The following is a 21831-nucleotide window of genomic DNA, read 5'->3' as shown; positions in this document are numbered from 1 at the left end:
AACATGACTGTTTTCAGTTTGCTTAGAAGAAGCAGCATTAAAAAGAGTAAAAGCAAGTTTCTTCCCAGTGTGCCTGGCTGCACCAGCCCCTCTGCATCCCACCTCTCTCCTCCCGACAGGCACAGGCCCCGTCCACCCCTGTGGGACCATCTGGACCTGGGAGCTGGCAGCTGATTTTCTCACGTGTTTTGTCTGCTGCTAACAAAATTTCTGACGGAGTCCAGTCCCGTCTTGTGTTGGGGCCCCACCTGCACACTAAAGTGTGTAGCAGTGTGACATGTCCTGGTTTCCTTTCCTGCTGAGGTCCGTGGACCCTAGATTCAGAATGACGTTTCGTACGCCAGCTGCTTCTGAGTTTATGGTGGCATCGGAGAGTAAGACTGACAGGCAGGTGTTTCCTGTCGTGGCCCAGTGAAAACCCCTGGCTCCCCACTGGTGTGCTGCACACGCCTCAGACATCTCCACAGGTGGAGACGGCCGAGGAACACAGCTCCTGGCCCAGAGAGCTACCTGCCGTCCTGTCCCTGCGCCTGAGACGCTTTCCCAAGGATGTGCAGACTGGAGAGCGTGTTTCTCATTCTGCCTGAAATTACATTACACTGGGATAGGGATAAAGAGAAGACAGTAGCTGTGCGTCATTAAGCAGCTAATTTAAATTATGAAATAGACATAAATCCTACGTGCATTTTAGCTAAAGTGTATTAACATCCATCCATGGGGCAGACTGTGCGTTCACTCATTTTTCTTCTTATTTTGTGGTGTAACAGCAGAAATGGAAGATTTTGATTCATTCATTTCATTTTAGCTTGCCATATATAAGCAAAACAAGTCATTAAAATGTGCTTTAAAAGGGAGGTTATAATGATACAAACAAATAACTCTTATGAATGAGCTTTAATATATTTCATTGAAATATTGGCATAATTTTTACCCATTCAAAACATCCATAACAAGACACGTAATGAATCGTGTAGAAGGCATAAAGTTGTTTGTTTTTCGAACCCAGGAAAAGAACAATGCTGTGGAATAGTGTTGCTCGTGTTGCTGGCAGTTTTAGTGGCGTTGGCCAGTCGGAGGACAGCTGTGTGTGCGTCGTGACCCGGCACTGTCTTCTCCTCGGCCGTCAGCGCTCTCTGGCTCCCAGTCTGAGCCACGGGGCCCAATGCACTCTCTGACCTGGGTGCTCCTCTGTTCTTTCCCTTCCTCGTTTTTCCTCTGTTCTCGTTTTCCACTCCACCAGTCATTTCTTCCCTGCTTTTGCTGTACCCCCAGGCCTAGGAGCAGAGGTTGAGTTAGAAGCCACCTGCGTCTTACCAGACTTCACGCGGGTTGGGAAGTTCCAGCTGGGTGTGCAGAAAGCAGTGGCTGGGGGCGGTAAGCAGGCTGTCTGGTCTTCTGTTGGCGGCAAGTCCCCTGTGTCCCCCCAGGACACACACAGAGACCATGCAGAGTCATTTTGGTCAGACTCGGCACATTAGAGTTGAACTGCTGCCCGGGCTCCCTGTCTGTAGTCGTCACGCAGCTCCAGGAAGTTCAGAGCAGCAGAGCTGGCCCTGCTCGCAGAATATGTCACAACAAGAAAAGCAGCCGACAGAAAGCTTACTGTTAGCACTTCTCCTCTCTGCCGTACGGGGATGCAGGTCCCCAGCCTGGAGGGTGTAAGAGAAGGTAGGTGTGTCTGACGCCCGCCTCCCCCCTGCGGTTCTGCAGCATGGGGAGACAGGTCCGTCTATGTGGGGTGTGGGGAGACAGATCCGTCTGTGCGGGTGGGGAGACAGGTCCCTCAGTGTGCAGGTGGGGAAACAGGTCCCTCAGTGTGCAGGTGGGGAGACAGGTCCCTCTGTGTGCGGGTGGGGAGACAGGTCCCTCTGTGTGCGGGTGGGGAGACAGGTCCCTCTGTGCGGGTGGGGAGACAGGTCCGTCTGTGTGCGGCGTGGGGAGACAGGTCCCTCTGTGCGGGTGGGGAGACAGGTCCCTCTGTGCGGGTGGGGAGACAGGTCCCTCTGTGTGGTGTGGGAGACAGGTTTGTCCATGTGTGGTGTGGGGAGACAGGTTTGTCCATGTGGGGCATGCAGAGACAGGTCCGTCTGTGCGGGTGGGGAGACAGGTCCGTCTGTGTGGTGTGGGAGACAGGTTTGTCCATGTGTGGCGTGGGGAGACAGGTCTGTCCATGTGGGGCATGCAGAGACAGGTCCGTCTGTGTGCGGTGTGGGGAGACAGGTCCGTCTCTGTGTGGTGTGGGAGACAGGTTTGTCCATGTGTGGTGTGGGAGACAGGTTTGTCCATGTGTGGCGTGGGGAGACAGGTCTGTCCATGTGGGGCATGCAGAGACAGGTCCGTCTGTGTGCGGTGTGGGGAGACAGGTCCGTCTCTGTGTGGTGTGGGAGACAGGTTTGTCCATGTGTGGTGTGGGGAGACAGGTTTGTCCATGTGGGGCATGCAGAGACAGGTCCGTCTGTGCGGGTGGGGAGACAGGTCCATCTGTGTGGTGTGGGAGACAGGTCTGTCCATGTGCGGCGTGGGGAGACAGGTCTGTCTCTGTGACTTCTAATTAGTGCTCAAGCTGACTCTCCACCAGCCAACCGCTCGGCAGGGAGTAAGTTGTGCAGATCCAAATGTGTGGTTTTCCTGTCACTCACATCTGTGTACGTTTCATTATTTTAATAGCTTTTTTGGTAAAAGCTATTTACTTTAATTCTAATCTACCTCTTCAGTCTCTTTTGAGAAACCTGTTCTTGGGATACCCATGGTTAAAGCTACTCTTCGCTCAACAAAAATTGAAATTTTTAAAACTAGAAACATTAAGTATTCAATTAGCAAATATTTGCATTTTTCCATCTTTTCTTCAGTCCTTTTTGTAATCATTGGAAGTGCCTGTCACCAGCAAATGCAGTGAAGCTGGTCCCCGGCCTCCCGTCACACAGTTCACAGCCGTAGGTCTGCTGTGTGGCCCTCTGGAATCCATTTTCGCTCAACGTGTGCACGAAGAAGCCTCCCCGCACACGCACACAGAAGGAGAGAGAGCTGTCTCACGTGCTTTCAGAACGGGTACCTCCAGCACGTCTGTCTTTCCCTCGCCTTTCTCCACTTAGCGTTACTCACCCCGCCGTGTCCTTAAGGATGAATTGAACAATGCAGATCTTTCTGACCTTGGGCTGTTAGGAGCAATGATATTGTAAGAATCTCTGTCCATTTCTCTTGGTGCATGTGTTCAAGAGTTTCTCTGAAGTCTGAATTTAAAATGGCATTGCTGGGTTGTGTGGCATTTGCATTTTAGTTTTACAAGAAACCGCTGAATTGCTCTCCGAAGCATCTGTGCTAATTTCCACTCGAACAACAGTGCATGACAAGTCCCGGCTCCCCGTGTGTCAGTAGTGTTGTCAGGTGGTCACCTGGGGGCTCTGAAATCCCACCTCTCGGCACTTTTCGTCTTTGGATTCCTGCTGAGTTTCGTGTCCACCGACGTTGGCCTTTCCTCTTCAGGGACCTGCTCTTTCATAAGCTTTGTCCATGTTTCTGTCAGTTTGTGTTTCTGTTACTGATTTGTGAGGCTCTTTCTATACTCTACGTATTTAATCCTTTTCTGTTAGATAGTTTGAAATATTTTTTCCCATTCTGGGAAGTACTTGCAACCTTGAAGAAAAAGTATTTTGATTTAAAAATACCAACATAACCTTTTTTGTTTGCAGCCTTAACGTTTTGGGAATATTTTGTTGATTCCACGCAGTACTGCAGGCATAGCAGGAATAATAAATGCAAATGAATCATGCCTGTGTCATGGAGACACGAGAGACATCTGCCAGGCAGCTTTCTGGAACATTCTTCTAGCTGGATGAGCACGCATGGGTGCCCAGACTGCCCCCCGGGCATGGCAGTAGTTCTGGAAGGTGCCTTATTGGAGCCTGTGTTGTGTCTGATATGCGTCTCTTCCCTGGAGCTTCCGAGGCAGCCTACATCCGGATTCCCTCATGTGCACCTGTAGCCTGTGGAAGGTGCTCTCCGCCAGGGGCCACCTGCTGGTTGGCTCTATTTCTCAGGAGCGTCTGTGGCCCTGTAGACAGCACCTGATCCCCCCACAAATCTCCACTGTCCATGCGCACTGCTGCCTCATGCGTCCTCAGGGAGCGTGCAGCCTCACTTGTCAGCCTCCCGCTGTCCCACCCCCCTGAGAGGAGGGAGGCAAGTGTCAGGTCTTCATGGGCCCCAGCCTTTTCCTAACAGCAAGTGGTTTTGGTTTCATCTGTTTGTCTTTAATGTTGACAACTTAGGAATTACTGTTCATTATAGCACTTTAAGATACCTTGTAGAGACTGACGCAATGGCACAGTAGGTAAAGCCACCACCTGCAGTGCCAGCATCCCATGTGGGTGCCAGTTGGAGTCCCGGCTGCTCTCTCCCAATCCAACTCCCTGCTAATTCATTAGGAAAGCAGCAGAGGATGGCCCAAGTACTTGGGCCCCTGCACCCCCGTGGGGGACCTGGGTGAAACTTCTGGCTCTTGGCTTCAGCCTGGCCCAGCCCCAGCTATTGCAGCCATCTGGGGAGTGAACCAGTGGATGAAAGATCTCTCTCTCTCTGCCTGTGCCTGTGCCTGTGCCTCTCCCTCTCTGTAACTCCGCCTTTCAAATAAATAAATCTTTTTTTAAAATATGTGTTAAAAATCCTTTTGAGAGCCAGTCTTTATTTGTCTGCAATAACTTTATTAAATTTTTTTGACCTTGTGATTATTATACTAGAAGGCATTGTTTCATGAGAAGTGTTGACAGGGATTGTATCCATGGATGGGTGACATTATTACTTCATTCATTGTCATTCATTGGATTTCTTAGTTAACCTCTTGTACTGGTAGTGCATTTGTTGCAATTGATGAACTGGTATTCACACATTATTATCAACAAGTGTTCGTAGTCTACACTTGGGCCCAGTTCACAGCACCTGGCAAAGGGCGGAGTCAGACTTTCCCCTGCCCCAGGCGGCAGGCAAGCCTGTGCTACGTGTTTGCTGTATTCTTACCTCCAGAGAAAATGGAATGTCCATCCCAGTGCTTTCATCAGTCCACTCCAGTCCTGAATACTTAATTTCAGCCTCTTGTAGGCCAGTTAGATGGTTCCAGATCTCTACCTCGATGAGAGGGAGCATGTAGGCCTAGGCGGTGCCAGTGCCTGGAGTTTTCAGAGTACCGCTCAACTGTCCACACAGCGGGGGAAACGAGGGCCCAGTCTTTCCACCAGAAGTAAACCGTGTTTGATGGCCTTCAATGTTTAGGAAAGGCAGTGCTGTAATGATTGCATGTGAAATCTTGTTTCAAAACTACCCCTTGAGTAAACTAGCATCATGTCAGGCTAGAAGTGATGAGACTCTTTAATTCAATGCTAAATCTCTCTTCCCTCCCATCCACGGTCCCTTCCACCACGTCGGTCAAGGTGAATTATCATTGTGTCTTGAATCCTCATAGATTCTCATCTCTAGTTCTCAGACTAAGTTCTGAAGCTTTTTGTGTCGACAGATGAGCCGACACCATAGCTCCAAAGTGAGTGTTCATCTGACGTCAACCGTCAGCTTCGTTCCCCTGACAAAGTCAGTCCAGCTCTTAACGAGAACGCCCGCCGCCTGGTTCTGTGTGCAGCTCACTTTGCGCTGTGCAGGATGCGTCTGGCACTTCCGTCTTCGGAGGAGGCTGTCCGTCCTTTCCCTGCTCCTCGCCTCGCAGTTCCTTTTCTGTGACATGCGGCATTCCCATCTTGTCCCAGACACGCAGCAGTCATGTGCCAAACAACAGTGTTTTGGCCAGTGATGGTCCACGTGTGACATTTGTCCCGCGAGATTACTTTACCTCATGTTGTTGTCATAGCGAATGGTGTCAGTGCACACGACATCCTACCAGCGCTCTTCTCAGAATACACCCCCATTGGCAGGTGACGTTGCTGAGGGCCGTGAGCGTGGCTCCGTGGTCTTGGTCAGGCACATTTGTGCACCAAGCAGTGTCCCCAACACTGAGCGGCAACAGGATGGACCCGTGGGCGCCGCTGAAGTCAGGGGAGAGGAATTCAGAGCAGAAATATCAGCGGCGGCCTCATAACTCAGGAGTGTCCTCGGAGCTGGCTGATGTCAGAGTCGGTGCCTGGGCAAGGGCACAGTGGGATCCTGCCAGCGCTCACCACGCCGGGCGGCACCAGCGGCCATGTGTCCCTCCCGGGCCTCCCAGCAGCCTGGCCATGTCTGTTTCCCTGTCCTGGTGTGCAGATGACGCAGCACCCTAGGGAGGGTCCAGGTCGCAGTGCCTGGTGAGGAGCGGAAAGACTGTTCCCCGGCCCCTCGCTGCGGACACGTCGGCGCCCCCAGAAGCGAGCGCAGCTCCTGTCTGCTCCTTTTCATTTCTCAGGGCCCAGCTCCAGGACGGGCTGCTTCCCGGCACGTGCCTTTTGGACTTGTGCGGTGGCAGTGTGGATTTTCAGCACTGCGGGGGACTGTCTAAAATAAATTTTGTAGGAATATTTTCATTTAATGTTTTCTAAATGATTGATGAGAACGCTCCTACAGTATTTATACCAACCTAGATTTTGGCAGGTCATGACTATACATGGGAATCTTCCAGAAAAACAGATCCGTGAGGAATAATTTTTCCTTACAGATTGTGACTGGCCTCTTTTTCTTTTTTTTAACCGGCGCTTTCTCCCTGCAGGAGAGAGACAGGCCTCGGGGCTGGGGCGGAAGCCTTGCATATTTTATCTCACTTGGCAGCTCCGCTTAGCATGAAGGATTTTGCTGAGATTCCCAGTGTTGGCTCTTCAGGGCCCGACTGAGAGAATTCTTACAGCATTACTTTTATGCACACTGCTTTAAAATAGGCAAATGTCTGAACCACATCAAAGCCGTTTCTGGCCGTGCGTGCTTGCAGAGGTGGCGTGGTCCCCCCAGGACGGCGGCTGCAGCGCTCCTGTGGTGTACCCAGTGCCGAGCTGCATGCCTGGCACTGCAAACAGAACGAGTGTCCATGAGTTACCGCTGTGAGTTTGACTGGAGGCAGTGGACAGCGTCCCCCACTGTGTCCATTTCCGGTGTGAACGTGTGTGAACCACATATTTTTCTACTCATTTAATTCCCTCTATTTGTCTCTTTCATATGAAGCTGTGTAAGTCTTTTCATGGAAGATTTGTAATCTGTGTAAGATCTCTCCTGCCGAGAACAGCGCGGGTGGTGGTGACGTGGCTCCTCGTCACCACCGTCTGCGTGCTTGTGTCTGCCCTGGGGGACGCAGGCTCCAGATTCGAGGCACAGGGAGGCCGCAGGCATGTGCTGCCTGCTGTCTCAGGGACACTGTGGGCGCTGTGGGAAGCTCCCCCCGAGTTGGCGTGGAGCTGCTGCCAAGGGCCGGATGCGGTTGTGTTGGCAGGTTTGGGTGAACTGTGACGGGCATGTCCACTTGCGTAAGGGCCCGGAGGACAGGGTGAGGGAGCAGCGCCGGCCTGGGTCCTGTGGGGAACTCCCGCAGGCCCTGCCGGCTGTGGTTTTATGCCGGCACTGGAGGGCTGACCAGGTGAGAGGAGGAGCTGATCACCCTGGGGTTGGAGGCGCGAGTGACTGTGAAGTCCTCAGCCGTCACCTGTGGGGGGAAGGAGCCCACTGAGTTTTGTTCTTTTTTCCCAGCATGTTAAGATGTAACTCTGGAAGAATGTTGCAGCATCATTCATTTTCACCTGTGTGTGGTTTACACAACATGTCCTGCAAATCCAAGGCAGAAATGGGCACGTTTGCTCACAAGTCATTTCTCCCTGTGGAAAGCCAAGATGCAGGAGCTCCTGGAGGCGCGTCTGGGATCGTGAGAGCACTGGAAAGGAGCGTCAGCCGCAGGGCGTCAGCCCCTGTGCCGGCCCCACCGCCAGGTCCCTGAGACCCAGCCTGTCCTCAGCGCTCTCGGCTGAACTTCTTCCTCACCTTTCCCGTGCTCCGTGTTGTCCTTAAGTGCCTGCCTCGTGCTCAGACTCTGAGTAGGAGCTCTCGAGGGACACAACACAGCGAAGGAGGGCCGTTCTGCACGACGTCCAGGGAATCCATACAGTGATGGCTCTGTGTAGCACTGACTGCATGCTTTAACTGGGTCCTGATAAACTTAGATGTGCATTTTGAGACCTCATGAAGACTTATATGGCATTACCTAATCTCCTTCGGGCTATGGAATGTTAGCCCCACAGCATTAAGGTCGTGGTCTGCAGTGGCGCTCCCAGTCTTCAGTGGGACATCATGGTCTGCAGTGGGGCTCCCAGTCTTCAGCGGGCACATCGTAGTCTGCAGTGGGGCTCCCAGTCTTCAGTGGGACATGGTGATCTGCAGTGGGGCTCCCAGTCTTTGGTGGGACATCATGGTCTGGAATGGTGCTCCCCAGTATTCAGTGGGACATCGTGGTCTGCAGTGGGGCTCCCCAGTCTTCAGTGGCACATCGTGGTCTGGAATGGTGCTCCCCAGTCTTCAGTGGGCACTCACTGCACTCAGGCTCTTCATAGCTTCTGGTGCCAAGCCTCTGAGTGGCGTCTGCAATGCTGCACCTGTAACAAGGTCACAGCTGCTCGAGGCTGGTTGCACGAGCAAGGGCTTAGGTTGAACCTACTCTCCTACTAGCTCTAAGCTCAGGTTGTATCTAAAACTGTTTTCAAAAATTGCTTGATGTCTCCCTCTTCCAACTTGCATATGCAGTTAATTAAAGTAACTTTCTTTTAATCTGTTTTTCATCTCTCAGCTAAAAATACGGGTTTATTTCATTCAAAGCTGTGAACTTTGAGGTTATACATACTGCATGTAAAATGATATTTTTGTAATTTTCATCAAACTTCAGATCTGCTTTCTGTGGTTTAACTGTACAAACCTCATACTTTGGCCAGTTGAATTCCAAAAGTTTATGTACAAAGAAGTTGATTCTTTGGAAGTTCTTTTCATAGAAGTTAGGTTATGTCTAGTTAAACCCTTACTGCAGCCCAAAAAACCCTTAAATGCACCGTGAATAGAGCACTAATATTTCTTCTTCAGTTATAGCTGGCCAATATATTTAATAGTATTTCTAATAAGGAAAAGTATATTTAAGTTCCAATTTCAGATTGCCAAAACACAGCCCTTCTCCACTCCCATTCCCTTAAAGAGATAGGTCCAGTTTTATATTGTGCCATGTGGTCCCATCTATGTATCTCATTTTCCTTCCAGTCCTTGGACATGCTGTCTTTACAGTATGCATGCAGTTGGGTTTATCTTTTCTCTCTGTTTTTTAACTTACAGAAAAATCGAGCAGATACTCCACAGAGCTCCATTATCTAATTAATATCTGTTAACATCTTGCTCTGGTGTAGCACACATCTCACAAATGATGAAACAATAGTGGTGCGTTGTTGCTAAAGCCCACAGTTTCCCTTAGGGCTCGTTGTTGGTGTTGACAAATGCATGATGACTATCCACCACTGTAGCATCACACAGAATAGTTTAACTACCCTAAAAATTCTCCTTGCTCTACTCACTAACCTTGACCCTGATAACTCCTGATCTTTTCAGTGTCCCCATAATTTTGCCTTTTCCACTAGGCAATCCAGTTGGGTTCATACCATATGTAGTCTCTCCAAACTGGCACCTTTCACTTAGGATTATGCACTGTGTTTCTTCCATGTCTTCGGTTGAGTACATCTCTTGTCATAGCAAAACATTCTGTTGTGTGGCTAGACCACAGCTTATTGCTCTATTCTTCAGTTGAGGAACATCTTGGTTGTGCCCAGTTTGAGGCAATTATGGATAAAGCTGCTGTAAACATTCTTGTTAAAGTTTTTGTGTGAACGTAGTTTTTCAGCTCTTTCGGGTAAATACCTAGGCACTTGATTTCTTGATCTTATGGTAAAAGTGCACTTAGTTTCATTAGTGTTGCCTAGCGTCTTCCAAAGCATTCAAGCATTTTGCAGTCTGATCAGCAATGAATGAGAGTTCCTGTTGGTCCAGTCTTCACTAGAATTTGGTGTACTCCATTTTCTTTAATAAGTGTGTGATAGTATTGGCATCTATTGGTATCTTGTCGTTTCATATACAGTTCCCTAATGACATACTATGTTGAGCATCTTTTCATATGCCTGTTTGTCATGTATATGTCTTCATGGGGTGGGAATTCTTCAGATTACTTATTAATTTTTTTGTTTGTTTTCTTATTGTTGGTTTTTAGGAGTTTTTATCTGTTGGACAGAAGTCCTTTAGGAGATAGCTGTTTTATAAACATTTTCTTCCTATGACTTATCTCTTTATTCTCTTAATAATATCTTCCACAGATGATAAGTTTTTAACTTTAATGAAGTCCAAACTTAGAAATTGTTTTGTTTGATGGAAGTAGTCTTGGTGTTGTCTCTGAAAAGTTATCACCAGGGCAGGTCTTTGACACAGCAATTAAGATGCTGCTCAGGGGCCGGCGCCACAGCTCACTTGGCTAATCCTCCGCCTGCGGCGCCGGCACTCCGGGTTCTAGTCCTGGTTGGGGCGCCGGATCCTGTCCCGGTTGCTGCTCTTCCAGTCCAGCTCTCTGCTGTGGCCCGGGAAGGCAGTGGAGGATGGCCCAGGTGCTTGGGCCCTGCACCTGCATGGGAGACCAGGAGGAAGCACCTGGCTCCTGGCTTCAGATAGGCGCAGCGTGCCAGCCATAGCGGCCATTTAGAGGATGAATCAATGGAAGGAAGACCTTTCTCTCTGTCTCTCACTCTGTCTCGCTCTCTCTCTCTCTGTCTAAACTCTGCCTGTCAAAAAAAAACAAAAACAAAAAAAAAGCTGCTTAGGAAGCCCCAGTTCTATCCAAGAGCCTGGGTTTGTGTCCTGGCTCCACTTCCAGTTACAGCTTCCTGCTGATGTGTGCCCTGGGAGGTAGCAGATAATGGCTCAAGTATTTGGTTGCCTACCACCCATATGGGAGACCCACATTGGGTTCTGGGTTCCTTGCTTCAACCTGGCCCAGCCCCAGATGTTGTAAGCATTTGAGGAGTGAACCAGCAAATGGAAATGGAAAGTCAGTCTCTCTTCTCTCTCTCTCTCTCTCTCTCTCTCTCTTTCTCTCTCTCTCTTCCTCCCTCTGTGCTTCCCTTCCTCCCTCTCTCTCACACCCACATACTATCTCACTCTGTACCTCTTTCTCACTTATTTTTTTTAAAGATTTATTTATTTATTTGAAAGGCAGAGTTACAGATAGGTGGGTTGGGGGAGGTCTTCCATCCATGGGTTCACTCCCCAGATGGCTGCAATGGCCAGAGCTGCATCAATCCAAAGCCAGGATCCAAGATATTCTTCTGGGTCTCCCACGTGGGTGCAGGGGCCCAAGGACTTGGGCCATCTTCTGCTGCTTTCCCAGGCCACAGCAGAGAGCTGTATTGGAAGTGGAGCAGCCAGGACTCAAACTGGTGCCCATTTGGGATGCTGACACTGCAGGCGGCAGTTTTACCCACTGTGCCACAGCACTGGCCCCTCTCTCACTTACTTACTATCATTCGCTGTCTCTTTGCCTTTCAAATAAATAAAAATTAAAACAAATAAAAAGTTATCACCAAACTGAAACCACCTAGATTTTCTGTGTTCTACTTTAGAACATAGAACATAGTTTTACATTATACATTTAGGTCTGTTAGCCATTTTGAATTAATTTTTGTAAAAGATGTATGACCTGTGTCCAGATCCATTTGTTTTCCATGTAATTGTCCAGTTGTCCTAGAACCAGTTGGAAAAAGTATACTTTCTCCATTGAATTACCTTTGTTATTTGTCAAGGTGATTTGCTGTATTTGTGAGGGCCTATTTCTGGGCTCTCTGTTGTCTTCCATTAATCTAATTTTTCTTTCATCTGTAGCCCAGCCCCTTTATTATACAGTCTTTATTATAGTATAGGAGCCTTGGTTATAGTAGCTTTTTGGTGTGTCTTTTAAAAAAAAAAAGATTTATTAATTTATTAGGAAGAATTATACAGAGAGAGAGAAGAAGAGGCAGAGAGAGAGGTCTTCCATCCACTGGTTCACTCCCTAGATGGCCATGATGGCCAGAGTTGCTCCATTCCAAAGCCAAGAGCCAGGAGCTTCTTCCAGGTCTCCCACATGGGTGAAGGGGCCCAAGGACTTGGACCATTTTCTACTGCTTTCCCAGGCCATAACAGAGAGCTGGATCGGAAGTGGAGCAACCAGGACTTAAACCAGTGACCATATGGGATGCAGGCATTGCAGGCTGTGGCTTTACCCGCTTTGCCACAGTGCCAGCCCCTTCAGTGTGTCTTGAAAGTCAGACAAAGTCAGTCTAACTTTGTTCTCTTCAGTATTTTGTTGTATATTTCAGTCCTTTGGCTCATGTAAACTTTAGAATCAGTTTGTTGATGTCCACATAATAACTTTCTGAGATTCTGATAAGCATTGATTAAATCTGTAGAACAAGTTGTAAAGAGCTGCACAGAACTGGGCTTTTAGCTGTATTGAGTCTTTTTTTATCCATGAACATGGTATATCTTTCCATTTATGCTGATTTTGTTTATCAGAATTTTAGAACTTTGTTCATGTAGATCTTAGGCATATTTTGTCAGATTTATGCCCATGTATTTTATTTGTTTTGGTGTTGACGTAAGTGATATTATATTTTTAATTTCAAACTCCAGTTGATTGAGTTATGTAGGAAACCAGTTGGCTTTTGCTTATTAACTTTGTATACTGCATCCTTTAATCATGTAATAGTTTAGCTTTTTGATCTGTTCTTTGGGATTTTCTACATACATAATCATATCATTTGTAAACAAAATCCTAATCTGTATACCTTTTGTTTCCTTTACTTAATGCATTTGCTGGGACTTCTAATATGATGCTTCCTAAAAGTGGTGGAAGGAACTTCTTGCTTTCTTCACGCTCCTAGGAGGAAAGTGTCCAGTTTCTCATCAATGTGTTGTTTGCTACAGTTCTTCTATAGATGTCTTTATGAAGTGGAAATGTTCTCCCTATTCCTAGTTTCCTGGGAGTTTTTCTCATGATCCAGTATTGTATTTTATCAAGTGCTTTTCCTGCACCACACGCCACAGCGCTGGCCCCTATTTATGTTCATTTTATTTGAAAGGTAGAGAACAGAGAGAAACAGAGACAAAGGGGAATCATAAAAGTTTCCTTTTTTTTGTTAAAATGTATGTATGTATTCGAAAGGCAGAGTGCAGGGCCCAAGCACCTGGACCATCTTCCACTGCCTTCCTGGGCCACAGCAGAGAGCTGGACTGAAAGAGGAGCAACCGGGACAGGATCCAGCGCCCCAAAGCTGCACAGTAACAGCCAAAGCCCTTTGGAAAAATTGTTTACTGAGACTGTATGATTGCCCACTGTTGGTATTTCTACATTCTTTTTTTTTTTTTTTTTTAAGATTTTATTTTATTTTATTTGGAAGAGTTAGAGAGGTAGAGACAGAGAGAGATAGAGGTCTCCCATCTGCTGATTCACTCCCCAAATGGCCACAACGGCCAGAGCTGTGCCGATATGAAGCCAGGAGCCAGGAGCTTCTTCTGGGTCTCCCACGTGGGCACAGGGGCCCAAGCACCTGGGCCATTTCTACTGCTTTCCCAGGGCATAGCAGAGAGCTGGATTGGAAGAGGTGCAGCCGAGACTAGAACCTGGTGCCCGTATAGGATGCCAGCGCCGCAGTCTGAAACTTAACCCACTGTGCCATAGTGCCGACCCAGGATCCTCTTGTTCTGAGAGATGAGGCAGCCACATTCGAATCTTCCTCAGAGTTTGTCCCTCACCTGCTGCTTGTTCCTTCTACTCGGCACGCTCTGAAGCAGAGCAGCCCTGGCCAGTGGAGTGTTCAGGTCCGGTCCCCTTGCCTCTGGTTGGGACGGCTCTGAGACAGGCCTGATGGAAACCCCCAGCCCTCACGGGAGGCACACCCTGTCTCGGTCCCTAGCTCCCTCATTGGCTTCCCAGGATCTCTTCCAGAACTAGTCCTTCTTCAGGTCCTGTTCTGGGGAGCCGACGTAGCTGAGCAGCCTTCTGCTTGAGCTTGCCGTACCAAAGAAATTCAACAGAACACCAAGAATTCTGTTACAGCTTCTCTTGGAAGGGGTCATCTGCTGTTGCGTTCATCCTGTGATGGCTTCTACCTGATGTGATGTGACTGCAAATGGCAGTGATGTGCACCTGTCTCCTCTGAAAATTCTCTTGCCGTACTTAGACACACCTTTATAGAGACAACCAAGGGGTGCTTTGTAGCTGATGCCATTGAATACTTCTCCAAGAAATAAAAGAATTCTGCCCTGGCTTCCACCAGGCTGTCTGCAATGCCTCCCCCAAACAAGCTAACCCAGCTTTGTTTTGATTCTAGGCTCCATGGTCCCCTTTTCGATGCGCATCTTACACGCGGAGCTTCAGCAGTATCTGGGAAACCCGCAGGAGTCACTGGACAGGCTGCACAGGGTCAAGACCGTCTGCAGCAAGGTACGGCGCCCAGGGGACCACACATTGGGTCCCTTCCCGGCCCAGGCGAAGACGCGGCATTGCCTCTGCCCCCAGGAGGCATGGTGCACCCCTGGGCTTGAGCCACTGCTCACTGCTCTGGCAAGTCTTCGAGTGCCACTGGCGGATGGCAAGCACAGTTCCTTTCCTGGAAACTACACATGAGCAGGCGCCCAGGCTGCCAGCCCAGGTGCTGCCATGAGCTAGACTGCTCCTGCATCCCGTAAGTACTCAGAGCACTGCTCTGTGCCGGGCTGATCACCGCAGCAGCAGGAGAGAGGTGATTATGCAGTCTCCCAGCATCCAAGCAGGCTGTCCTGTGTCGCACGGTGGTCATCTGACCTGAGGCTGCTCCCAGGCGCGGTGGCTCAGGTGCTCGGAGTCCTCTTGGTTGTGAAGGAACGAGTCAGTGGGAGCCTGAGCTGTGCCTCCCCACACTGGGTGGCTTGGGGGAAAAGCGTGTGACTCACTCTGCTGTGGGCAGCTGCACCCCGAGATCCTCGCCGTGGGCCGGGGTGACACAGCCTTTCCCGCCTCTCCACAGTGGTCTTGCGTGGGCTGAATGGAAGAGTGAGGAGGAAATGTGGCAGGCAGCTGTTAGGAGCGGCAGCCGCACACACAGGAAGATGGCGACTGCGAGTGTCACACGTCTCCTTGGATTTCCCAGCTATTCTTAGGGGAGTTTCATGGAATCCAGACGGGGGTGCCAGTGTTTCCAGTGGGGAGCGAGGAGCAGCTGCCCTGAGTGTGGACAGGCATCTCGGGTGCCCCGGTTCCCTTAACTTTGCGACCACTTCACCGTTGGTGTCATGACGTAGAAGACATAAAGAACACCCTGATTGCTTTCTTACACTTAGGCCAGTCAGTGCAAAAGTTGTGTCACCCACTCTTTCACAGTGTGATGCTTGAAAGCACAGTTAAAATTTATTTCAGAAGTAGGAAGCACGTAACGTGGAGAAATTCCATTCGGTGAATGTGAACTGGGCAGAGATGATTTTCTCATTCTCTTCTTTTTCATGTTGCGGGAGATGTCTCCTGGTGTTTGAGAGAGAAAGCTATGTCGGGAGATTTGAGGTGGACAAGTCCATCAGTTGGAGTAGTTGGAGGCCAGCTTCCTGGTCCTAAAGCACTTCCTGTGTCCTGCACCAGGCCCCCTGGGTAGCATGGTCAGGGCCCTTGCTTCTGACCTCTCCTGTGCCTCGGTCCTGCTCTGTGCCCTATGGGGAGAGAGGAAGCCCTGAGGAGTCCTGCTCCTCCCCGCTGCAGTACCCCTGGGACGTCCGCCAGGTGGGCAGTGACGTCCACTCGGAAGACCTTATGGAAGGGTGTGTCCCCCTGATGCCTGGGGACAGGTTCACTGGCCAGTGGGACTGGGCCCCCGGAGACTCAGAACCGGATGCAGGCAGCCGACAGCCAAGCAGGAGAGGAGTGGGAGAACCAGAAGGGTCACACAGGGGCCCAGGCTGCCTCACTCTGGGGGATGAGAACTTGAACAGTGCGGGGGCCCCTGTCGGTGAGTGAGGGCAACAGCTGGCTTTCCAAATGGGAACAAGTCGCCGGGCTCAGGTAGCTCTCATACTGTTCTGTGGCGTGACCCGAATCGTAGCCAGTGTTTCTTGTAGTGCGTCATTGCAGAAACGTCCTTTGTTCTAATCTGTAAGAAAAAATGAGCCATTGTACCTAGGAGAGGTGGTGCGTTGGTCTCCACCATACAGGATTTTCATGGTCACCTTCAGTAATTTTATGTACTCTTTTATGAGAGGAGTGGACTTAAAATTTGGCCCCTCCCCCAAAGAAGACCTGGCCACATCATGGAGGAACTGATGGCCAAAGACAAGAAAGGGAGAGACCCAGGGCAGGATATGCGGTCAGCCTTGAACCCCCTCACCTTCAGCCCTGCAAGAGAAGAAACATACCTGTTAACCTCCCTCTGCCTCCCGTGTGTGTCAGGGCACTCCTGGCACCTGCACACAGGTGGGGCATCCTTTCCCTCATGAGCTCGTGGATGTTTAACTGAAGCTGGTTTGGCCTGGACACCAATACTGCATGGAGGGGTATGGAGAGCTTTGTCTAAGGCCCCCAACTCAGCCAGAGCAGCTCTGCCTGAGCCCATTGAGTTGTTGGTGCAACCACATTCCCTGAGCCCTGCTGTGCACTCTCTGCTGGCCTTGGGTGTGTTTGACACTGAAGGTGAGTGCGTATTTCTCTGGGTCCTGGTTGGTTTGCAGCCACTCACTGAGTAGTCATCCAGGATTACAGATGGGAAGTTTGTGCTCATGCTGGAGTCGGTTCTCTCAAGGAGTACAAAATCTGAAAATAATAAAACCACACAAAAAGAAGAAATCCAGGTGGCCAACAAATATATGAAAAAAATGTTAAGTATCACTAGGCATCAGGGAAATGCAAATCAAAACCACAGTGAGATGTCACACCGCCCCAGTGAGATGGCTGTTATCAACAGCACAGAAAGGAAAAACTGTCAGAGAGGATGTGGAGAGAGGGAAACTCTCACTCTGCTGGTGGGAATGTAAATTATAGTGCAGCCAGTGCACTGAGCCGTATGGAGACTCCTTAGCAAACTACAGGTAGAGTTGCCATAAATCCACTGCTGAGTAAAAGTCAAGAAACCATTGTATTAGGGGGCCGGCGCTGTGGCACAGCAGGTGAAACCGCCGCCTGCAGTGCTGACATCCAATATGAATGCCGGTTCGAGTCCCGGCTGCTCTACTTCCTATCCAGCTCCCTGCTCACGTGCCTGGGAAAGCAGTGGAAGATGGCCCAAATAGCCGGGTTACCATCTGTGAGGGAGACCCCACCAGAGTTCCTGGCTCCTGGCTTCAGTCCGGTCCAGCCAATATTGGACACCTGATTTTCTGTCATTAACTGCAAAAGAGACAGCTCTGAAAGGTTTTAAAACCAAGGATATCTTCGTAAGAGCAACCCCTGCCTGCTGTGTCCCTTCCTGTGCTGTTTGGAGCACTCACCACGCCCGCCCCGAACTGTGGGCAGTCCAGCTCTCTTGACCTGGCTTCTGTGTGGTCCAGCACCAACTGTGCAGCCATGATGGTGCTGGGTCTGTGCCTAAGATTTCCCATTAACTGCCTCCCTTGGTTAGCGCTTAGCAGCTGGGGATGTGCTGCTGTTACCCCAATTCCCAGACAAAGAAGCCCAGCCTCAGAGAGGTACAAGACCACCCAGACCCCTACCGCAAGGTGGAGGTGGGGCCAGTCCAAACTTGGCAACTCTCTGTGGAATTAGGCCCTGGACCTTCATCCTCCCTGCTGTACAACATCCTCTCTGATGCCTTCGTAAGCAGTGGCTGATGTCGTTGTGACAGTGCCAGAAATCCAATGACTCTGCTGTACTTGCTGTCTGCCAGAAATTGATCTGGCCGGCGCAGGGAGCTGTGGACTCCTCGGGTGGGTGAGGAGAAGCAAACGGCAAAGAGAAGTTAGTGTGGCTCTTCAGTTAGGGCAGTGGCATCAACTTTGATGGGGTCCAACTTCAGCAGGACACCACCTGAGATCTTCACTGGGTAGTCCAGGGTGTGTTTTACCTGCTTTGTTTGAACCATGTGGTGAGTTAGTGAAGGTTTGGTTCAAATAGAATTGTATCGCTGAAGAATAAAATACGCCCAATTTGAAGCCAGTGTCCTGTGCTGCCGCGGCTTGGAGAAGTTAAGGACCCTCACTGTTGGGGAGCAGAGGCCTGTCTGCCTGCTTCCTGTGCCCTCCTCACTGGCCCGCAGGGCGGTCTCCAGCTCGGGCCCCAAGACGGTGGTGCACACCAGCTGGGAAGGAGCCGAGCAGACACGGAGCTGGAAGTGTTGCATGAATAGATGTGGTCCATAAACAATGACACCCAGTCAGCGTGAGGTTCCGGTCATCACTAGACTAGCCCAGCAGCCTGAGCCTCCACTGCCCCTCATCCTCCACCGGCCTCAGGCTGGCATGGCTGTGGGCATCCAGTGACCCAGAGTACTTCAGGGGCTCACCCTCAGCTGCAGGACATGGGAGAAGAGACACCGTTGTAGCTTCTGGAAGAGAACTCCATCTGCCACCATCAGTGTGGTTCGCTTCTCTGTTGAGGATTGCTAACGAGGTAGTAGTGAGAGCTCTGTCTCTAGGAAGCGTTAATGCCTTTTTTGCAGAGGATTTCTGACGCATGGACATGTGTAGTTCTGCTGTTTTCATTTGTCAACAAAATGAGCAACGCAACCGCAGCCCGGCCACTGTGGCCCTCTCACGGCCGCTGCTCAGGGGGCCACTGCAGGGGCCACGCCACTGCTGCTGCGCCTCGCCTGGCCCAGGCCGCTCAGCCGCCCCCACCCCACTTTGCTGCTGCCCTAGCAGAGAACAGGTTGCCTGTGGCTTCCTCAGAGAGCAAGGGAATGATTGACAAGTGAGAAGTGGGAAGACTGCTTGGAAGGTGCCTGCCTCCACCCCTGAGGCCGCAGATCTGTCCTTTGCCACGGGGTCTCCCACCCCCAGGGCCTGACTGATGCCTGGCACACCCTCTCCCCCACTGGCGCCTGGAAACAGAAGCTGTTGACATCCCTCGTCGTCTGGGGCTGCAAGATCTGGGTCTTCGCTCGGCTCGCGGTGGACATCCGCGGAAATCCGATCTGCAGTCCCTCTGAGCAGCTCCAGCCCAGTCTGGAACCTGCTGTGCCCGGTGAGCTGCAGGCCAGCGTCTTAGCAAGAAGTCTGGCCCTGAAGCACGCGTGGTGGCACACAGGAACGTGGGTCCTCAATGTAAGAGAAGGTCCCTGAGTGCCGCTTGCTTAGCGCTGTGTGTTATGTATTGTCTCCATCTCCGATTGAGATGGGAGGAAGAGAGAATTTTTGCAGAGTGTGAAGGCCCTAGAAGACGCTGTCCCAGCGGCCGTGGTTGTCGGCTCTGGAGTCGGGCGGCAGCATCCAGGCCCTGCCCTGAGCACTGTGAGCGCCGTCCAGCCTCCTTTCTGTGATGGGTGATACCGCCCGCGCCCCCTGGGCTGCCGAGAGCGTGGATCAGAGCCACAGGCAGTGACTCAGCACAGTGTCTGGGATGCAGAAGTGTTGAGTAATTCTGTGAGTGGCCTGGAACAGCTCCAGAAAGCCTGTCCCCTTCGGAAGCCTCTTTCCAGAAGGCATGCTGGGCAGACCGGCAGTAACCTCCAGTCTGGACTGAAGAGTGCCAGCCTCCTAGTGGTCTGTGTGCTGGTGTGCCTGAGTGCACCCTTCCCCCCAGACCTATCCTACTCTCCCCACCCCCGCCACTGGGACAGCCACCAGAGGGACATGGACACAGGTTCCTCCAGACCAGAGGTGTTGAGTGCAATCCCACCACCTGCCGCCCCCTCCCACACAACCCCCAGCCCCGGGAACTGCACACAGTCCAGAACGTGGGCTGGTCTCTCTAGACCTGAATAGGTTACAGATTTTCTGCAAACACTCCTGGTTATATATGGGGTCAGCTGGGACATTCATTCAAGGCATCTAATTTTCTCCTTGGACAAAACACAACCAGGTTTTTAATTTTGAATAAGTCCTCTTCCCTCCTGTGCTGTGGATGGCTGCTCAGAGTTGTCTGCCCCGTGGGAGTGGGCCTATCCTCCTGCAGGGAGCGGGGTGGGGAGACAGGGTCACCCCCACCTGCTCCTTCTCAACAGAAGAGTCGCTGTGTCTAGTCCGTGTGCAGGGGGTGGGCGTGAGGCCCCACCGTGAAGAGGGTCACAGACCATGCGGGCAAATTCTATACCCCCGCACATGGCTCGTCAGCGTGGTCTGCTGTCCTTGAGCACGAGCGGGGGCCCTGTCACAGCCCGCCCTGAGGCTGGTTTCAGCTCCTTGGTGTGAGACTCTCTGGTCCCAGAGCTCAGGGCAGTGCCTGCAGGTACTGCCCACCCCCTCTCAGCTCGGGTCCCAGCGCTTGCCTTGCTGCATGGCCACCACACGATCCCAGGGTTCCCACAGTCCATGTGGTGTTGGACAGCTGGCGCAGCACCGAAGCCATTGCTCCAAGTTGCACATACCCAGGCGCGGGTGGAAGAGAAACCACACAGTACGCTGGAGGCAGTGGAAATTTCTTTTAATTTCTCATCGTTTCTCCTTGTGTGATGCACTGTCATAGATGTGAAGCTTACCGGCGTCTTCAAGCACGTTCTCACCACAGCGCAGAATCCGCAGTGCGGGCACAGAAGAGTGTGCTCAGGCACACAGCTAGGGAGCAGGGGTTGAGGGGGAGGGGAGCCCGGAGGCAGCCTGACCTTGACCCGGGTCTTTGCTGTTCTTGTGTCTTAGCCGCTGCCCTACAGTGCCTCCTGCACAGCCTGTTGCTGTGAAGATAAAGCCAAATGCTGCCTGCGCTCCACAGCCTGCATACTCCCCGCATCTGTAAACCCCAGGTCCTCTAGCTGGCAGCAGTGCTGAGCCACCACAGAGCTCTGGTCCCGTCTGGCACCAGCCAGCGGCCCCCAGGCTTTGTCCTTGTCCTCCTCAGCTGCCACCAGCAGGGAGGGCACCAGTGTAGGGACTTGATGCACAGATACACTCAGCGTGAATGCCAGAACCCCATGCCTCAGTCTCCCCATCTGTGTAAAGGGTGAGGAGAGGACCTAGTCCTGGGGTCAGTGCAGGATTCAGGAGCCGACACTGGAGAGCACTCAGGCCCGTGCCCAGCACATGGCAGCTGCTGCAGGAGTGTTTGTGCAGGCTTAGCAGAACCTGGTACCTCGTGGATCTGTGGGACTTGAGCCCTGAGAACCTCCCTGCCGGCGCTGTCTCCAAAGCGGATTTCTGTGGCGGGCTTCCGGGACAGCAGTCGAGACCTGGAGTGCGCACATCCCCTGACAGGACCTGAGTCACAGTCCCGCCTCTGCCTCTGATGCCACATGCCTGTTGATGCACACCCAGCAGGCAGAAGGCAGCGACTCGGACCTAGAGTGTGGGAGACCCCAGTGGTGTTCCCGTCTCCTGGCTTCTGTCTGGTCCAGGCCTGGCTGCTGTGGGCATTCGGGTGAGCCAGTAGCAGGAGCACTCGCTCTCACTCTCACTCTCTCCACTCTGCCTTTCAAACTAAATAGGTGAATAAGAAAGAACTTAGTGTGAAGACCCAAAAATGCAGAATCTTACCGCATCCATTGTTTAAAACTTGTCATCACTCTGAGAAGGAAGGGGACGCTGGGTGAGGAAGTTGGGTTTAGCACTCAGGGCCTCGTGCCCCAGGACCCTCGCTGTTCAGCCTCGGGCGTCTGTGACACTAGGTGCAGGAAGACAGAGGTGAGCAGGACAGCTGTGGCCCCATAGGACTGACATCCTGGCAGGGGACACAGACTGTACATGTGCAAGTCAGCCTCAGCCAGTCGGCTGGGTCACTTTGAGTGT

At 51.3% G+C, this 21831-nt stretch overlaps 1 protein-coding gene across 4 annotated transcripts in view; it reads left to right on the top strand.

The window, feature by feature from the left end:
* TRAPPC12 (trafficking protein particle complex subunit 12) overlaps window positions 1-21831 on the top strand; it is an 84471-nt gene that overhangs the window by 38268 nt on the left and 24372 nt on the right. For 2 of the 4 annotated variants that reach the window (XM_008274555.5, XM_008274553.5), the window contains exon 6: window positions 14334-14446. In XM_008274555.5, the coding sequence (XP_008272777.4) occupies window positions 14334-14446 (113 nt within the window). Of the gene's footprint in view, window positions 1-3689; window positions 4664-14333; window positions 14447-21831 lie in introns of those variants that run through there. The other 2 variants (XM_089327866.1, XM_089327865.1) reach the window with 1 other exon arrangement.

The sequence above is a fragment of the Oryctolagus cuniculus genome, chromosome 2, assembly GCF_051225735.1.
Source record: "Oryctolagus cuniculus isolate XC-2025 breed Fujian yellow rabbit chromosome 2, ASM5122573v1, whole genome shotgun sequence".
Taxonomy (NCBI): Eukaryota; Metazoa; Chordata; class Mammalia; order Lagomorpha; family Leporidae; genus Oryctolagus; species Oryctolagus cuniculus.
Note: the sequence above shows the minus strand (reverse complement) of the source record. Positions and strands in the feature narration are given on the sequence as shown.